General features: G+C 52.0%; 1 protein-coding gene across 1 annotated transcript; it reads right to left on the bottom strand.

The window, feature by feature from the left end:
* Positions 1-2,284: 2,284 nt before the first annotated feature.
* On the bottom strand, positions 2,285-17,990 carry QDPR (quinoid dihydropteridine reductase). Its single transcript, XM_075545020.1, has 7 exons — positions 17,845-17,990; positions 11,706-11,798; positions 11,410-11,506; positions 10,320-10,460; positions 5,187-5,295; positions 4,252-4,335; positions 2,285-2,867 (listed from the first exon to the last, which is right to left on the bottom strand). Exons 1-7 carry the CDS (start codon positions 17,947-17,949, stop codon positions 2,762-2,764), a joined length of 735 nt encoding a protein of 244 aa, XP_075401135.1. The 5' UTR covers positions 17,950-17,990; the 3' UTR covers positions 2,285-2,761.
* Between the last annotated feature and the right edge of the window lie 275 nt (positions 17,991-18,265).

The following is an 18,265-nucleotide window of genomic DNA, read 5'->3' as shown; positions in this document are numbered from 1 at the left end:
TTAAATGCAAGGTTGCCAGCAGTCAGAGCCAAGACAGCAATGTGGCAGTTATATAATCCCCTGTCAACTTGGGCAAAGGGTAGAGTCTAGCCTATCAAAAAGATCAGAGCCAATGATGCCTCTTTGTGGGCATGCCTCGCTCCTGAGGATTCTGGGAACTCGTCTTCCTCCCTGGAAGGGGGACACTCTCTGCTTCACCTTCCTGTTGACAAGCCACATGGAGCCACACGGATGGCAGCCAGCGCCCAGGAGATGCTCCCACCACCAATTTTTCCACAAGAATGTCCACCCAATGGCCTGCGATCTTCCTGCATTCAGCATCAATGCACGTGTTGGGCAAGTCTGAAGAGGAATTTATAGATTGGTGTAGGGCATATGGGTTAATGTTGGACTTATGGACTTGATCTGGGCTGGATGTTCTCTTAATATATAATTGCTCTTTGATAAAAAGCTCTTTTACACATGAGTGTCTCTGGATTTGTTTCTCTTGTCAACGCAGACTAACACCAGGAACTTGTTGTTAGGTACCATCTAGTCCGCTCTAACTCACAGCAACCTTATGTACATCAGAACCAAACACTGCCCGGTCCTGCACCATCCTCACAACCATTCCTGTACTAGCCCACTGTTGCCGCACTGGTGTCAATCCATCTTGTGGGAAATCTTCCTCTTTTTTTCCTGTCCCTAATTTATCAAGCAGGATACCCTCCTCCAGGAGCTGGTCTCTCCTGACAGCATGTCCAAAGTACATGAGACAAAGTCTCGCCATCCTTGCCTCTAAGGAGCATTCTGGCTGTCCTTCTTCCAAGACAGGTTTGTTTGTGCTTTCAATAGTCTTCACCAGCACCATAATTCAGATGCATCCATTCTTCAGTCTTCCTTACTCCATGCCCAGCTTTCACAGGTAAAAGGGCCTGTTGAAAATACCATGGTCCTCATTGGGCCTCAACTCAAGTACTCCCTTGACACAAGAATACTTTGTTCTAACAATCCGGCATTCTGTGATGTTCACCTTCCCAATACGATTCCTGAAGAGAAAATTAGTGCATAAGTAAATGTGGTGAAGAAAGCTGATGGTGCCCAGCTATCAAAAGATATAGCATCTGGGGTCTTAAAGGCTTGAAGATAAACAAGCAGCCATGTAGCTCAGAAGCAACAAAGCCCACATGGAAGCAGCACACCAGCATGTGTGATCATGAAGTGTTCATGGGATCAGGTATCAGGCATCTAAGACCCAGAATAAAACCATACCCAAGGTGGAGACCCAATGCCCATCTGAAGACAATTGGACATCCCCTCACAGAGGGGTCACAGGGAAGAGATGAGCCAATTGGGGTGCATTATAGCACTGATGAAACATAACTTTCCTCTAGTTCTTTGATGCTTCCTTCAACCCACTATCATGACCTCAATTTAACCTTACAAATTGGATTAGACCAGTGCATGCACACTGCTACCGATAAGAGCCCACATCACAGGGAATCCAGGATAGATAAACCCCTCAGGGCCAACAATGAGAATAAAGATACCAGGAAGATTAGGGAAGGGTGGGGGAGAAAGGAGGAACTGATCACAAGGATCAACCTAGAACCCCCTCCTAGTGGGATGAATAACGGAAAAGTGGGTGAGGGGTGACGGAGGACGATGTAAGATATGGAAAAAATAATCTATAACTTATCAAGGGTTCGTGAGGGAGAGGGTGAGGGGGCTGGGGGGAAGAAATGGCAAGCGGATATCAGGGAATCCAGTGAGAAGAGAATGCTTTGAAAATGATGGCGGCATATGTGCAAATGTGCTGGACACATTTGGATTGTGATGAGATGTAAGAGCCCCCAATAAAAGTATTTTAATAGATTTTTTTAATACCATGGTCCTCAAAGGAACAGCACCTAACAATGTTTAAACTTTCCTGTGGTTTCATTTTGTTAAAAATAAAAAAGAAAATCTCCCTGGATGCAGTGCCACTTAGCTATCAAGCTCTGGGCTTTGTTCTACCTCTGTGCAGTGACAAAGTGACGGGGTTGGATTTGAACCCCCCTCAGTCAAAACCATCTCCATTCCTGGGGTGGACATGCTTCTTCTAAACACAGGGCCCCCACCACCCACAGACCTGGCGGCTCAGGAGCACAGCGGCCTGGGTTCCCGTGTGGACCATCACCCGTTGGGATTGGAGCCCTTCTTGTGAGGAGGCCTGATAAGACATCTAAACTCTTGCCATGAGCCTTTTCCACTGTTTTCTGATGACTGCCTGTGAGATACGGGTTGATTCAAGAAGACAACACAGGAAATGAAATGTATTTATTAGGTGGAAAAAACTCCGCAGAATCACAAGTACTTCTCTTGCACACAGGCGACCTTCATCCTTGGCAGGGATCAGACACTTGGCAACTGGACAGGACAGGGCAGGGGGACCGAGTCCATAGGGTGCTACTTAAACCCCGAGAGGCATTTTAAGGCGGTTTCACCCAAGGCTGCCGAACAAACGACATATCTGACAGAAACGGCACAGTGTAAAGAAGTCACTCCCCACGCCAACTGAGCTAAACAAGGTGGCAGCCAGAGGCCTTCCGTGGGCCTGCCCCCATCACGTTCCAGCTCCCACAAACTTGGCTGCTGTCCCGGGCGAGCGGATGCCCATGACACGACAAAAAAGGAGGGACTCGCGCTCTCACACCACCAACAGGATTACAGAAAACACGGGGTCAGCTGCGGCCACCCAGGGAGGGGTCAGTGGCCTTTTGGGCGGGCTCCCAGATGAACCTTAAAAGTAGGCCGGTGTAAGCTCCGTCTTCCCGCCCACGGTCACCACCTGGATGAGGCTCCCTGGGCTCGGGCGGTTCTTCCCCGAGATCCAGTCCTGGAAGGTTCTGGCACAAAAGAAGAGAGGCTTTAAGTTTTCGGAGCAGGTCACCTGGGCACATCCTTACCCTCACATGCACTCCCTGGGGGCAAGGGGGCAGGAAGGTGCCGTGCCAGCTCTGAGGAACGCAGAGTCCTGGCCACACACCCAAGACCCCAGATCCACCCCGGGACTTCCCTCGCTGCACTCTCGGAGGGAGGCAGCATCATCCGGCTTGTTTCAGCTTTCCTTTGGGCATGTTTCTGCAAGGCCAAATTCTTTATGGAATCTCCACTCCCGCCGCCATCAGCCGAGGCCGGCTCAGAGTCCACCTTATAGGACCGAGTAGAACTGCCCCTGTGGGTTTCTGAGACGCAAACTCTTCATGGGAGGCTCAGAGTCCACCTTATAGGACCGAGTAGAACTGCCCCTGTGGGTTTCTGAGACGCAAACTCTTCATGGGAGTGGAGCTTCATCTTTCTCCTGAGGAGGAGCTGCTGGTCTTGAACCGCCGGCCTTGACGTTGGCAGCCCAACAGGTCACCCCCCTCGCCACCAGGGCTCCCCTTTAATACAGCACGGGACTGGGCGGTGTTTCTCTCTGCAGTACACAGGGGACGCGACAGCAACATCCTCAGTGGCAGGGGTGGCGAGACGTCCCCTCATGGGCTTTGGGGATGTTATCAGAAGAGACGAGCCCATGATTAGCATAGCACGCTCGGGAGAGCCGAGGGGCAGTGGAAGAGAGAAACAGATGGACACAGTGGCTGCGTCTATAGGCTCAAGTGCAGGCGCAACGGTGAGGACAGTGCAGGGCGGAGGCTGGCAGTTTCGTTCTGCCGGGCGTAGGGTCGCTATGGGTTGGCACCGACTCGATGGCGCCTGACAAGGGCAGCAGCGGCAACCATCACTACCTCCCTAACAGTGACAACAGCGTTTATAGGCGCTGCAGTTTGCAGGGCACTTGGGACGTGGTGCCAAGTACCTGACAAGCGCTGTCCCATCTCGGTCCTGGCCAGTCCTCTCAGGCGCTGTTGGTGGGGGGCTGCGTGTTGCTGAGACGCTGAGCAGCTTCCGCCAGCCAGCAACTTGGGGATCCCAACAGCCCAGTTCTGCTGTTCATGGACTGACCTCCCCCAGCTAACACCATGGCACAGCTGCGGGCCCAGAGTGGTTTAACCACGGCTGCCGCTGGCTGACTGGCTGGGGATTGGGGGGAATCCTGTGTTGAAGCTGGCTCAATGCTGCAGCCTGACTCTGTGTTCAGGCTACTGTAAGATCTCAAACCTGACCGGGGGGGCCTGACCACACAGATAGCACCCGTGCTGACACCCCAAGAGAGCCCAAACCATGAGGGCAGAGAGGAGGCCCTGGCTGCAGCCACTTAGCCACTGCCACTGGCGAGATACTCACTCCACTAGGAAGTCTAAGGGTGTCCAGGAGCTGAAATCAGCCTCGGGCATGGACTTCCTGTTCATCGGGGTATCCAGGGTAACCCTGCGTCACACAGGATAAGGGTGTTATTTCTACATCATCTCTCTAATCACAGCTCTCCAGGCCTCCTGCTCGGGCCCCTCCCAAAGCCGGGAAAAGGCACACACACACAGGGTTAGACCCACCTGAGCAGGGTGGAGGGCAACCACATTTACGTGGGGGAAGGTGGGAGCGTGGAGGGGGGCCCACTCAGGCAGCCCCGGGCAGAATGAAGAGCCGCCGTTTGCTCCCCCTTTGTGCACATAAAGCGCCTTGTGGTTGGAGCCTCCATCCACTCTGAGCAGCAGCAGGCTTGTGCCGGAGTGTGCGTCTGTTCGGCAGTTTAGCTTACTATGATGAGTCGGGGAACGTTTATGGGGCAAAGCAGTTCTTCATGGAATAATTTAGACATATTTTGTTTCCCATCGCACGATGTGACATGGATTATCCCGCGTCCCCCCTTTGTTTCCCTGCCTCCTCTTCCGCAGCGCTTCTGAACCGTCCTTGGGTACAAGGAGTTGGTGATTCAAAGGGCTGTGTCCTTGCCCAGTATGACCACTCCCTCTGTGAACCTGTCCACTGTGGGGCTGAAAATAGAGTCACTGTGGGGGGGAGGGGAGGCATGAGACTCAGTTCCAGACCAGAAAGGAAACGTAAGATCAAAGTCTCGGGGCCCCACCAGTCTATAGCTGACCACTAAGCCTGGTCTTCTGCAAATTTTTTAAAATAGTCCTTAAAGAGTGAGAAAAGACAACCTCATCCTCCCTTGGGTCCTACAGGGTACTGGAATAGACTCCACGGCTCTGGGTTTGGGAGAGAAGCACTCTCAGACATGTCATCACTCAGCTGGGGTCAGGGGGAGCCCGGGTACTCACGGGAGCACAGCGATGGCAGCCGAGCCGGAGGGCATGCCGCTGCCCTTCCCCGCGAGGCTCTGGCAGAGCTGGTGCACGGCGCCCTTGGCCATGCCATAGCCAATCATCCCTGCAGAAGAGAGAGCAGCTGGGTCACCACTGATTCCCCCGGGGGCAGCACGGGAGATGTGCCGGCGGCTGAGATGTGCCCCTCCACGGGAGCCGGAATCCTAAACCCTGAACCTGTGGCTGTAATCCCAGGTAAGACCAGGGTCTGCAGTGCAGGGTGCATGGGGCCCTGTGGGTGAGGATGCGTCCTGAACCTCATCCTGTCTCAGTCACAGGGGGCACGTGGAACACAGGAGCGTGTGCAAGAAGGCAGACTCAGCTGACAGCTACAGCCCTGAGTCTTTGGAAGTGGGCCTCCTGGAGTCGCCAAGGGAGAATTGAGCCCCTTGTGTTACATAATCTCCTGTCAACTTGAGCAAAGGGGTGGAGTCAAGCCTGTCAATCAGGTCGTAGCTTGATGACGTCTTTGGAGGCATAGAGAACTAGCTCACTAAAGGCCAGACTCACTTTCTCTGCCTTCCCTTCCCTGCTGTTGAGACATTCGGAGAGCAGGAGCAAGTATGTGGAGGCCACGCCAGTGCTGAGATGTTTCCACCACCACTGGATCCAGAAGACTTTCTACCCACAGCCTGTGATCTTCCTGCATTCGTCATCACTGCATGTGCTGTGTGAGTGTAAAGAGGAATTTATGGACTAGTATCGGACATCTGAGCTAATGTCGGACTTATGGACTTGATCTGGACTGGGCTGAGATGTTTTCTCAATATACAATTGCTCCTTTATATAAAGCTCTTTCTTATACACATGTGTGAGTGTCCCCGGATTTGTTTCCCTAGTCAACCCGGACTAACACAACGTCCTTCTCCAGAGACTGGTCTCGCCTGGTAACATGCCCCAAGTCCATAAAGTGAACTGTTGCCCCCCTCACTTCGAAGGAACACTTTGGCTGTACTTCTTCCAAAACGGATTTGTCTGTTCTTCCGGCAGTCCGCCGCAGTTAACCATCTTTACCAACACAGGGTTCAAGTGCACTGATCCTTCTGCGGTCTTCCTTATTCACTGTCCAGCTTTCACATGCACACAAGATTAAAAATGCCTGTGTGGTGGTTACATGATCTGAGGTCAACTTGAGACTCTTAAGAGTGATGGGGTGGAGTTTAGCCTGTCAATCAGGTCCCAGCTTGATGACCTCATTGTGGAGGTGCTACGGAGATAAATAGCTCACTAGAGGCCAGATACTCTGTTTTGTCTTCCTGCTGACAAGACACATGGAGCTATGCTGATGGAGCCTGAGCCCTGGAGCTGGAGGAGCCATGTGGAGACTCACACCAGCGTTGAGATGCTTCCACTGCCACTGGATCCACAAGATTTTCCACCCACTGGCCTGTGATCATCCTGCATTCAGCATCTTTCCATGGCTGCGTGAGTCTAACGAGAAATTACAGACTAGTATCGACATGGGTTAATGTCGGACTTATGGACTTGATCTGGACTGGGCTGGGATGTTTTCTTAATATCCAATTACTCTTTATATGAAGCTCTTTCTTATACACAGGCGTGTCTCCCTAGATTTGTTTCTCTATTCTACCCGGAGTAACACAGTCCAGGTGTGTCTCAGGCGCACCTTAGTCCCCCAGGGGACATCCTGCCTTTCAGCTGTTTGAGAGAGGTCTTGGGCAACACATTGCCCAGTACAATCCTTCACTGGACTTCTTGACGACTATTTCCGTGAGCACTGTGGTGGTAGACCTAAGTGCAATGGAATCCCTGAGCAGTTCCGTCTTTTTTCTGTGAGCCGTCCTGTTGCTTTCTGGTCCAGTTGTGAGGATCGTGGTCATCTTGACGTTGAGCTGCAGTCCGTGCTAAAGTCACCCAGTTTATGGTCATTCATGGCCACCCTAGGACATTCAATCAGGGCCCTACAGGCAGGTGGCGGGAACAGGGCCTCCACAGCATTATCCACAGGTGCTAATGAGATAACGCCATCATAGCAACAGAACGAATGGCCAATCCTTCCCGGAAATGCCTCTCCTCCCTTAGACAATCAGTCTCAATTGGCTAGCTCAGTCCCTCCTTCAGCCTCCCCTCACTGCCAAGGTGCTGCTTAAAGTACAATACACTAAGGAGGCATCATACCCCAGAGGGCAGCAAAGGGAGGGGCCCAGCCAGCCAGGGAGCAAGTCACCGGAATGCTTCAATAACCATCTCGAGTTGTTTCCAAGAGGGTCAAGGTCTTGAAAAGGTGATTTAGAGAGCACAGAGCACAAAATCTCAGAGAACTTGGGTTGGTGAAGGGAGGCAGCCATGCTCTAGGACCCAGCAGCTCGGTATTTGGTGCCTTCCCAGGTCTCTCCTGAAGATCCCTTCCCGGGGCGTTTGTCCCATCGGATGTCCTTTGACCATTCTAAAACCGGCAGCTACCAACTGAAAGACTGGCCATTCAAACCCATGAGCTGATGGTGAGAGCAGGCTTGCTGATCTGCCACCGTACAAATTACACCCGAGGAAACCGTATGGGGCAGCTCGACCCTCCTCTCGCGGGTTGCACTGGATCCACAAGACTTTCCACCCACTGGTCTGTGGCCTTTCTGCATTTGGCATCGTTTCATGTGTTTTGTGAGTCTGAAGAGGAATTTGTAGATTGGTATCGGACATATGGGCTAATATCGGACTTATGAACTTGATGTGGACTGGGCTGAGATGTTTTCTCAATATACAATTGCTCTTTTATATAAAACTCTTTCTTATACACATATAAGTGTCTATAAATTTTGTTTCTCTAGTCAACCCAGACGAACACAGGAAGCAAAATGCTGAAGAAATGCAGGCCTGCGGTCTGGAGTCAAATGACCTGTTTGGGGCTCCAGCTCCGGAGCTCGCGTATTGTAGAAGCCCAGACACGCTGCCTACCCTCGAGGAGACCTGGCTTTCCTTGTCTGCGAATTGAAGAAGGTCATAAAGACAGCACCCAGCCCAGGATGGAGAGGATCGGGATCAGACGAGAAGGGTGGAAACAATATCGCAAGACGGACGGTGCGCCGGCACCTGCCATTCGCTGGGCATGATGCCTCTATTGGTGCCCCGAAGGCTTTCTTTACAATGACTCTTCAAGGACGAGACCATCACCATCACACAATTATGGAAAGCTGCTCAAGGTCACGCAGCGAAAGTGAAGAACTGACCTTCAGCTCCTCTCTGTCCTTCATTTCCCGCTATTCTGCTGGGACAGATGGGCACGGAGTTGACAACAATGGATGTTTCCTAACTAAGGAATCTACTACCCCGTTGCCATTCTGCCGTGCTGTGATAGCTGATATCTTGCCAATGCTGGGAGCTACACCACTGCTATTTCATATGCCAACAGAGACACCCAGGATGGGCAGGTTTCGGCAGAGGTAATAGACTTGCGACTAAGAAGAAATGCCCGGCGGTCTCTTCTGGAAGGAATCGATGGAAATCACACAGATCCCAACAGAACAGGGTCTGAGTGCTGGAAGGTGAACCCTCTGGAAGGGTGGTAACTCAGAATGGACAGTGGCCATCACAATGCACTTGCCAACGATAATGAAGATGGTCGGGGACTGGGCAACGTTTCATTCTGTTGAACATGGGATTGCCAGGAGTCAGCCAATGGCAACTACCAACAACGAATTAACATCGACGACCCCACCGTGGATAACGATGAAGGAAGGCTAGAGACGAACGGATACTTTTAAGTCCTGGTGCTTGTGAACAATATTGAAAGTCCCGTGGATTTCCAGAAGCACAAATCTATCTGGAAAGAAGTACAACCAGAATGCACCTTAGAAGTGAAGATATGTGATAAGAGCTGTAGGAACACCCAATAAAATGATTTTAAAAAGTAGTGAGGGTGACCAGACTTTGTCTCACATACTTGGGACACGTCACCAGGAGAGACAAAAAAAAACCCCACAACTCACTGCCATTGAGTCTATTCCAACTCATAGCAACCCTATAAGACATGGTAGAGCTGCCCCAGGGGGTTTCTGAGACTGTAACTCTTTACAGGAGTAGAAAGTCCCATCTTGCTCCCATGAAGCAGCTGGTGGTTTCGAACTGCTGACTCTGTGGTTACCAGCCCAGCGCATAACCACTATGACACCAGGGCTCCTTGGACAAATGACAGCATGCTTGGTAAAGTAGAGCAAAAGGAAGAAGCCCCTCGTTGAGCTGGGCTGACACAGTGGCTGAAACAATGGGCTCAAACACAATTGTAAGGCTAGCTCAGGACCGGGCAGTGTTTTGTTCTGCTGTGCACAGGGTCTCTGAGTCAGAACTATCTCAGCAGTTGAGATACATAAGGTTTATGGTGCCAACCTGGCCGATCAACACATGGGATTATTTGAAGGGCCGGGAGATAAATGGCTCCGTGAGCCTTGTCTTTCAGTTCTCCAGTCTCTTGCTCTCTGATGGTCGGACCAGGGTGCATCTGCCTTAGCTAGTTCTCTGCCTCAGCTGGCAAGGCTCACTTCCTGTGAGACATCCCTGAGGAGAAGCCATATACATGGACCTACCCTGATGCAGCCCTAGGTGCTGGAGCAGCTGCGTGGAGACCCCTGCCAGCGCTGAGATGCTTACATGCTCATTGATTCGGAGTCACTGTATGTGTTATGTGAGATAGAGGAGGACTTTGTAGATTGGTATCGGACATAAGGGCTAATGTTGGACATATGGGCTTGGACAGCACTGGGTTGGAATGCTTTTTTAATGTACACTTACCCATTATATATACCTCTCTTATATATGAATTTCTGTGGATTTGTTTCCCTAGTTTACCCAGACTAACACACAGCAGTCCCTAATGCCACTACCACCACCACCATCACCACCACTACTGTTCGTTTTCTTGGCTAGCTCAGAGATTAATAAAAACAGACGGGCAGGAGGTGCTTGATCAAGCCATTCCTGAAGGACCTTGAACACTAAATGAGAGGATCAGGACCCACTCCCGAAAGGAAGCAGAACGCACACAGTTGGAAAGCAGGTTCCCAGGCCCCTCCCGTGGCAGCCCCAGCGAGCAAGAACAAGCATTCCCATTTCCCAGTCAGGCAGAGGAAGACTTACCAGGGGTCCCATCCAGGGCAGCCTTGGCGCCAGCCAAGGTCAGAAGGCCTCCTTCCTTGAGGTGCTTGGTGGCCAGGTGGCTGGAGATAGTGGACGTCCACATGCTCTGCTTCCACATCAGGTCACAGTTCTTAAAGAGTGCTGAGCCAAAAGACAGCATCCAAGACACAGCTTCATCTCGGTGAAGAAGCCTCCTCCCCAGTACCCACAGCCCCACCACCTAGGAAGGACTGACTCTTCTACCCACCCCCTGTCCACAAGGACGAATACCAACAGCACACGCCCTGGAGGTAAAACAGACATGGGTTCGAATCCTGGCCCTGTGCTCAGCTGCCTCGGGGATCAACTGATCAAATGCCAGCCAGTCAAAAAGGACTGTTGGAGTGACTGGCCAGGTACTGAGCCAGTCATTCGTTGAGGGGGTCAATCAGTTCATACTCCTTGTGGACCTGGGCAAGACCAAGCTAGGTGCTGCCCTCCTGGAGCTCATAGCAGAGAGGACTGGCTCCCAAACCCCAGCTTCTAGCCCCCACCGTAACTGGAATGATGTTGGCAAGTGACCCCTGAGAACCACTCACTCACTGCCGCCGAGTCGATTCTCGCTCACTGCAACCATGTAGGACAGGGCAGAACTGCCCTGGGAGTTCCCGAGACAGTGACCCTTTACAGGCATAAAGAGGAGCAGCTGGTGGTTTCGAACCGCAGACTTTGCAGTCAGCAGCCCAACTTATCACCACGCCGCCACCAGGGCTCCTCGTGGCAAGCCACAGCTAGGGGAGTGCAGGTCCCTGAGTGGTGCTAATGTTAACACTCTCAGCTACAACCCAAAGGGTTGGAGGTTTGAGTCCGCCCAGAGCTGCATCAGCAAGCCCTGGCTATCTGCCTTGGAAACATGGGGCACAAGAAGCCCTCCAGAGCAGTTCTACTGCGACACGCGTGGGGTGGGCGCAATGGCCACACCTGGTTGGTTGGTTGGTTGGTTTTTAAATCCTGCCATCATAGCAATTATCAAGAGAGACACAGAAAGACAGCTGCCGTCAGGTGGGCCAGCAGCAGAGCAGGGCGAAGGGTTAGCTCAAAAAAGACTCACACTTGGACTTGGCATTGCCCCCGGCCCATCCTCCAGCCACACAGAGGATGGCGTCCACCTTCTCGTCACCCAGGAGCTTTCCAACCTCAGTGGTCACCTTGGGAAAGGGAGAAGTGACATGAAAACCAGTTTCTCTCCATTTTCAGTCATTTACCCGTCGCACGGGTCCTGACTCGCAGCGACCCTCTAGGGCAGGGTAGAACTTCCCCTGTGGGTTTCCAAGGCTGTAAAACAGAGGCCCGGGTACCCCCGGCCACGGTGCTCAGGGTAGGGCTGGGAGGCCCACATAGAATTACCTGCTCAGCCTGCTCCGTAAAGGAGTCCGTCATTTGCACCACGACGCTGGCGCTGGCCTCCTCGTTCTCCACCACATCGATGCTGGCGACCCACTGCAGGGATGGAGAAGAAGCCGCTTGATTTCCCACAGAGCCCAGCCTCAGCCCCACAAAACGGAGTCGCCTCCCGACAAGCCCATCTAGGTCAGAATAGAACGGGGCTAACAGCAGGGTTTGTCCTTGTTTTCAGCAGCAGATCGCCAGGCTGTTCTGCTGCGGTACCTCTGGATGGGCGCAAACCTCCAAGCTTTCCATTATTCACAGCCAAGAGAGTTCACCACGGTTTGCACCACCCAGAGGCACCCCATGCCATGGTCCCTAAAAACAGACACTCCTGGAGCATTTACCATATATACTTGAATATAAGCCGACCCCAGTATAAGCCGAGGTACCTAATTATTACCTGGGAAACCAGAAAAACTGATTGACTCGAGTATAAGTCTAGGGTGGAAAATGAAGAAGCTATTGGTGAGTTTCAATAATCAAAACAAATGAAAATAAAATTACTAAAAATTGAGACATCAGTGGGGTAATGTATTTAAATATTTATTTTAAATTAAAAAAACATAAATAAAAGGACAAGTCATTTAACATTAGTAAACCAGCACAGTAAGTGGAAAATAGGTTCAACAAAAACAATAAAGTATCAACAATGATACCTTAAGAGTACTATTCCCTGAGCTCAATCAGCAACCAAGCTAAAATGTAAAGAGTTAAAATCCTTCAAAACTGGATTCCTCTTCATCATCCGTATCCCAGTGAAGAGCTTCAGCTGGTGTGAGGTCATCATAGACGCTGTCCTCACTGAGATCTCCGTCATCACCATCACTGCTGTCATTTACATACAAAGCGCAGTCTTCACTGCCATCCATAGCATTACTAATACTACACTTCTGGAAGGCACATCGCACCATGTCTTTTGGAATGTCTTCCCATGCATCTCGAACCCACTTGCTACTAACTCTATGTCAGGCTTCATGAGACTTCCTCCTTCTGTTAGTCGGGCTTGACCAGATGACATCCATTCATGCCACATCCTTCGCACAGGGTCTTTAAAAGGCTTATTCAGAGATACACGTCATAGGACGGCTCTGATTGGTTAGATGTGAGTAAACAAACATTCAAAGCCCTGCAGTGTCAGCGGGGCTTTGAATGAACAGCTTTGAGAACAGCTTTGAATGAACAGCGGAGGACCGGCAATCACCCGTGAGATAACGGGTGCTAGTTCCATTACCTGGGTGGGGTGGGGGCAGCGAGATGTTACACCTTGCTGGGGTACCACTGACCCATGTATAAGCCAAACCCCAGTTTATACACGAGTATATATGGTACTTTAGAAACCTTCGTTGTTCTGTTTCTTTCTCTTTTTTCTTGGCTTTTTGTGAGACACCCGGAAGAAAGACTGAAAACACAAGGCGTGGGGCCGGTTTCCCCATGGTCTTTGGTGGGGAGGAAACCAGCTTCCTACAAAGTCCGCAGTCAGTAAGGAAGTCAGCCGCCTCCCTCTCAGCTCCAGGGCCGAGGGCTGCAGAACGGATTTGGATAACAGCTATTAATGAATTGGCGGTCCCAACCACCAGGTGACCAGCTCAGCTGCCTATGGCCACCGGTGCTGTCCAGCCTGCCGGAGTGAGGCCCTGAGCTGGTGTCCCGAGGATGTATGGGAAACGGGAAGCATCGAGTTGGCAAGAGCAAGGGTGAGGTGCCCTCCCTTCGGGCCTGACAATCTCTCTCTGTCCCGACAGTCTGGGAGGCAGCTGACTCACTGCTGTCCGTCCTGTGAGGGGGCGCTGATTTTGTCTTTAAGTCAATTGCCCCAATGGCAGAGAAGAGGCTGAGACCAAACATCAAGCAGAGCAAGGAACCAGCAGCTGCCCTTCACCCCCCACACAGGGACCTTGGGCATTGGCCCTCTGATGCCTCCTTGTCCATGATTCGTCCGTCCGTCCGTCCATTCTGCAGTGTGGAAAATACACACCGGTATTCCAAATACCAGCACGGCTTCAGCAGACCTTCCGGATTTCAGACAGACTAGGAGGAAAGGCCGGCCAATCACCTTCCAAAAATGAACCATTGCCAACCACTCAGATCACGACAGAACAGTATCCAACTATAACCACCCATCGTGAAGATGGTGCAGGGCCAGGCGTGTGTCATTCTGTTGTGGATCAACGTGAGTCAGATCCAAGTCAAAGGCAACTAAGGAGTACAACCACCTGCCCTAAATATCCCCTACGCTAAATATCCCCCCGGGCCTCCTCACCCTCCCCTCACGGCCAGAGAAGCCTCGGACCAGGAGTCAGCAGCCTATTCTGTAAAAGGCCACCCAGAAAGTATTCTAGGCTTTGCTGGGCTGCTCCGTTCTGCCTGATGGTGCAGAACCAGACAACGCATCAACAGATGGACGCCACCGTGCTCACATCAGACCCTGCGATCTGAATTTCCAATAGTTTTCATTTACCATAAACTTATTATACTTCTTAGGAGGCCTGGTGGCATACAGGTGATGCACTGGGCTGCTAACTGCAAGGTTTGCGGTTCGAAACCACCAGCCCCGTCATGGGGGAAACTATCTCACACACTTTGGACATGTTGTCAGGAGACAGCAGTCCCTGGAGAAGGGCAGTATGCTTCATAAATTGGACAGAAGGCAAAAAGAAAAAGCCCTCAAGGAGACGGACGGACACAGTGGCTGCAACAATGGGTTCAGGCAAGGGAACAACGGTGAGGATGGTGCAGGACCGGGCAGGGTGGCATCGGGTCGATATGGGCTGGAACCGGCTCCTTGGCACCTAACAATTCCAGTGAAGAGTGACAGTCTCAGAAACCCACAGGCGCCCGCTACCCTGTCCTATAAGGTTGCCAAGTGAAGAGTGACAGTCTCAGAAACCCACAGGCGCCCACTACCCTGTCCTATAAGGTTGCCAAGTGTCAGTGAGTTGGGTTTGTTTGGGTTTTTTGGTTTGTTTTTTCTGAATTTTTTTATTTGCTTATTTTTATAACTTTTTTTTCAATTATTTTTTCAACCATTTAAAAACAGAAAGGGGAGGGGGGCTGCCTAAGAATGAGTATAAGAGAAAAGGACCCATGCTAAGCTGAAGTGTAGTGATGATTGCACACCTTTTTTTTAAATATGTTTAAGCCACTGAACAGTCTATGTGAATTACATGTCCATAAAGCTTTAAATTAAATCAAATTAAATTTTAAAGGGCAGTCATTCTTTTCTTAATTGGCCAACTGCTAGCCTGAGGCACAGAGTCTCTGGAAAAAGAGTAAGCATTTGGCCACTCAACTGCAGGTTGAGTGGGACTCACCCCGTGGCCTCTTGGGAGACAGGTCTGGCTGTCCACTTCCAAGGGGCCATGGCCTTGAAAATCCTATGAAGCCGCTCCATTCTGCACACGTAGGGTCACGTGAGCAGTAACCAACTCCAAGGTGGCAGGTGATTTTCCCCCCTCCTGAGCACACAGAATGGGCTTTGGGTTTGAGAATCAGACAGATCCTGACTCTAAATCCTGGCTCCGCCACCCAACAGCTTTCACTCTCGGGCTCTACGCCTCAATGCCATCTGAAAATCTAGTCTTGACAAACATCTCACAGCGTTCAAACCAAAGTCAAACTCAGAGTCATCGACACAATTCCTATGGACAACAAGACTCTGTGAGCTGATAGAACTGCCTCTGTGGGCTTCTGAGACTGGAAATCTTGGGAGCAGCCAGGGGTTCGAATTGCTGACCTTGTGGTATGCAGCCCAACACATAATCCACTGCCCAAGGCACAGTCCACCATCTTCAGCAAACACCTCATTCTAAGGCCAGCCTTTTGCTTAACAGCTGAACACCATCAAAGGCAAACCAGGACTCTGAAACCGGGAATGGTACCTTGGAGAAAGAAGCATGACCTTCAGAACCATAGTAACAGACAGAGCAGGGTCTCTCCCACAGAAGCCCGGCAACAATAAAACGGGACTGAGTCCATAGATACTCTGCTGGCACAGTAGTTCCAATGCTCACTGTTGATTTAACCCACCAATCACTCCTGGAGGGGGGAGGTGGGGGGAAGATGTGGTCGTCTGCTTTCAGAAAGATCACAGCCTTGAATCTACAACCGCACGACCCTAAATGTTCCCCATCTACTCTGATCTTGGAAGCTAAGCAAAGGCAAGCTTGGTTAGTTTTAGATGTGAAATTCCAGCCTAGGAAACCCTACAGGGAGGGCCTCTCTACTCTGTCCTCCAGGGTCACTGTGCTGGGAGGAACTCTGTAGCTCCCAAACCCAACTCCCTGCTATCCAGTCAACTTGGAATCATAGCGACCCTTTAGAGGATTTTCAGACTGCAAATCTTTACAGGAGCAGACAGCCTCAGCCTTCTTCCTCAAAGAAGCTGCTGGGTTTGAACCACAGACCCCACAGTTAGTCCACAACAACGCCAGGGATTTAGTCCCTGAGTAATGCTAAAAGGTTGCCAGTTCTAGTCCACCAGAAGCATCTCAGAAGACCTGGTGATCCACTTCTGGAAAATGAACAGTTGAAAATCAAGGGGCACAGCCCTACCTTACCACAGACGGGTTGCCAGGAGTCAGAGCTGGAAGACAAGTAGCTGGCATTGGGCTGCGATCCACAAGGCCAGCAGTTTGAAACCATCAGTCACTCCCCAGAAGGAAAACAGAGCTTTCTACTCCCATAGAGAGGGGCAGTCTCTGGTAACAATGAGTACAATGTTCTAAAACTGATGATTGCGGTGATGAATGTACAACTCTTCTGGATGTAATTAAGCTATTGCATTGTATGATGTGTGAATTATAGGCCAAGAAAGTTACACATGGGAACTCACAGGGGCAGTTCTACCCTGTCCTATGGGGTTATTATGAGTTGGAATTGACTCATTAGCAGTGAGACTATTGTTTTGGGGTTTGTTTTGTTTTAGTGTTTGGTATTTGGCAAGTTAGCAAGCCCTCTATCACTGCGTCCTTTGTTAACACCACCCAGCTCAGTGGGGGGCTGACACCCCAGCAGGTGGGTGGCAGGAAGGGGGGCTGCTTGTGGATGCCCCTTTAGAAGCTGCCCTCCACCAAACTTTGCACTGGAGGAGAAAACTCAGGGGGTTCCTCTCTGGGGTTTGGGGAAAGCCCTCCCACAGAGGGAGCTGCTGCTAGTTACAAGGCAGGAAGAGCCCTCCAGGGCCAGGGTCAGTCAACAAGCAAGAACACCTGCTGGGCCAAAGTCCACCGGGTGTGTGCGAGTCAGAGGGGGTGGGGAGTGGGGCAGGGTCCCTATAAGACCAATCCGGCCCGCTCCAGTATGCAGCCGCCTCCGGGAGCCAGTACCTGACCAAGCAAAGTCCTGGAAACTTTCTTCCAAAGCTCAGCCTTTAAGGGTCGGCTCCTAGAGGGCTAAAGCTACGGGAAGGGGGGGAAACAGTACTCAGCCAAAGCTGCCATCACCGGAGCGCCACGGGCGGCCTTGGCCTCGGTTCTCCAGGTCCCCCAAGTTTCCCTCGCCCCGCCCTGGCTGGTGGGAAATACCTGCGCGTCCCCCTCCAACAGGATTTTACCTTGCTCGCTCTTTCATAGGTTTTGCTGTATTTAAACCGCTTTCCTCACGTGTTAGGAAATTTGCATGTAAAAACACCTTTCACCCTCACCACTCTGATCAGGTGGAAACACGACCACATTTACAAATGGGGAAACTGAGGCTCTGAGTATTAAGTGGTAAAGTGAGGCTCAGTAGGACGATGTAATCATATATGAACTGTGTGTGTGTGTGTCTGTCTGTCTCTATCCTGCCTCTGCCTCTGTCTCAGTCTTTCTCAAGGTCCAGCTCCCAGGCTGGCCCACAACCATTCACCACCCTCCTTCCAGGCCAAAGGCCAAGCACTTAGGGGCGTGAGCGCACACGTTCAGGGAGCTGGGGGGAGGGGGCAAAGGGGGTGCAGAAGAGCTGCGTAGACGTGTGTGTAGGTGTAAACACGAAGACAGCTTGGGAGTGCAAAGGACACCCCCCCCATGTCCTCCGATTGCCCTCGGGGGCTGCCCTCATAAGGCACCCGTTTGGGGGTGCGCCCCCTCCCTCCAGACCCCGAACCCCACCCCCACATTACCCAATTGCTAGCCCGGAAGGCCTTCACGCATCGCGAGCCCAGAGCGCCTCGGCCGCCGTACACCAGCACCCGGCGCGCGTCTCCCGCCGCCGCAGCCGCCGCCATCCTGCAACTCAGCGGGTGCTGCAGCGCGGCCCGCCCTCAGTCCGCCGAGCTCGCCCCGCCCCGCCCCGCCCCTCAGTTCTCCGAGCCCGCCTCGCCACGCCCCTCAGTCCGCCGAGCTCGCCCCGCCCCGCCCCGCCCCGCCCCTCAGTTCTCCGAGCCCGCCTCGCCACGCCCCTCAGTCCGCCGAGCTCGCCCCGCCCCGCCCCGCCCCTCAGTTCTTCGAGCCCACCACGCCACGCCACGCTACGCCCCTCAGTCCGCCGAGCCCTCCACGCCACGCCCCACCACGCCCCGCCCCACAGTCCGCCCAGCCCGC

This window comes from Tenrec ecaudatus, chromosome 3 (genome assembly GCF_050624435.1).
Source record: "Tenrec ecaudatus isolate mTenEca1 chromosome 3, mTenEca1.hap1, whole genome shotgun sequence".
Classification (NCBI taxonomy): domain Eukaryota; kingdom Metazoa; phylum Chordata; class Mammalia; order Afrosoricida; family Tenrecidae; genus Tenrec; species Tenrec ecaudatus.
The sequence above is the reverse complement of the archived record's forward strand: the minus strand, read 5'-3'. Positions and strand labels throughout refer to the sequence as shown.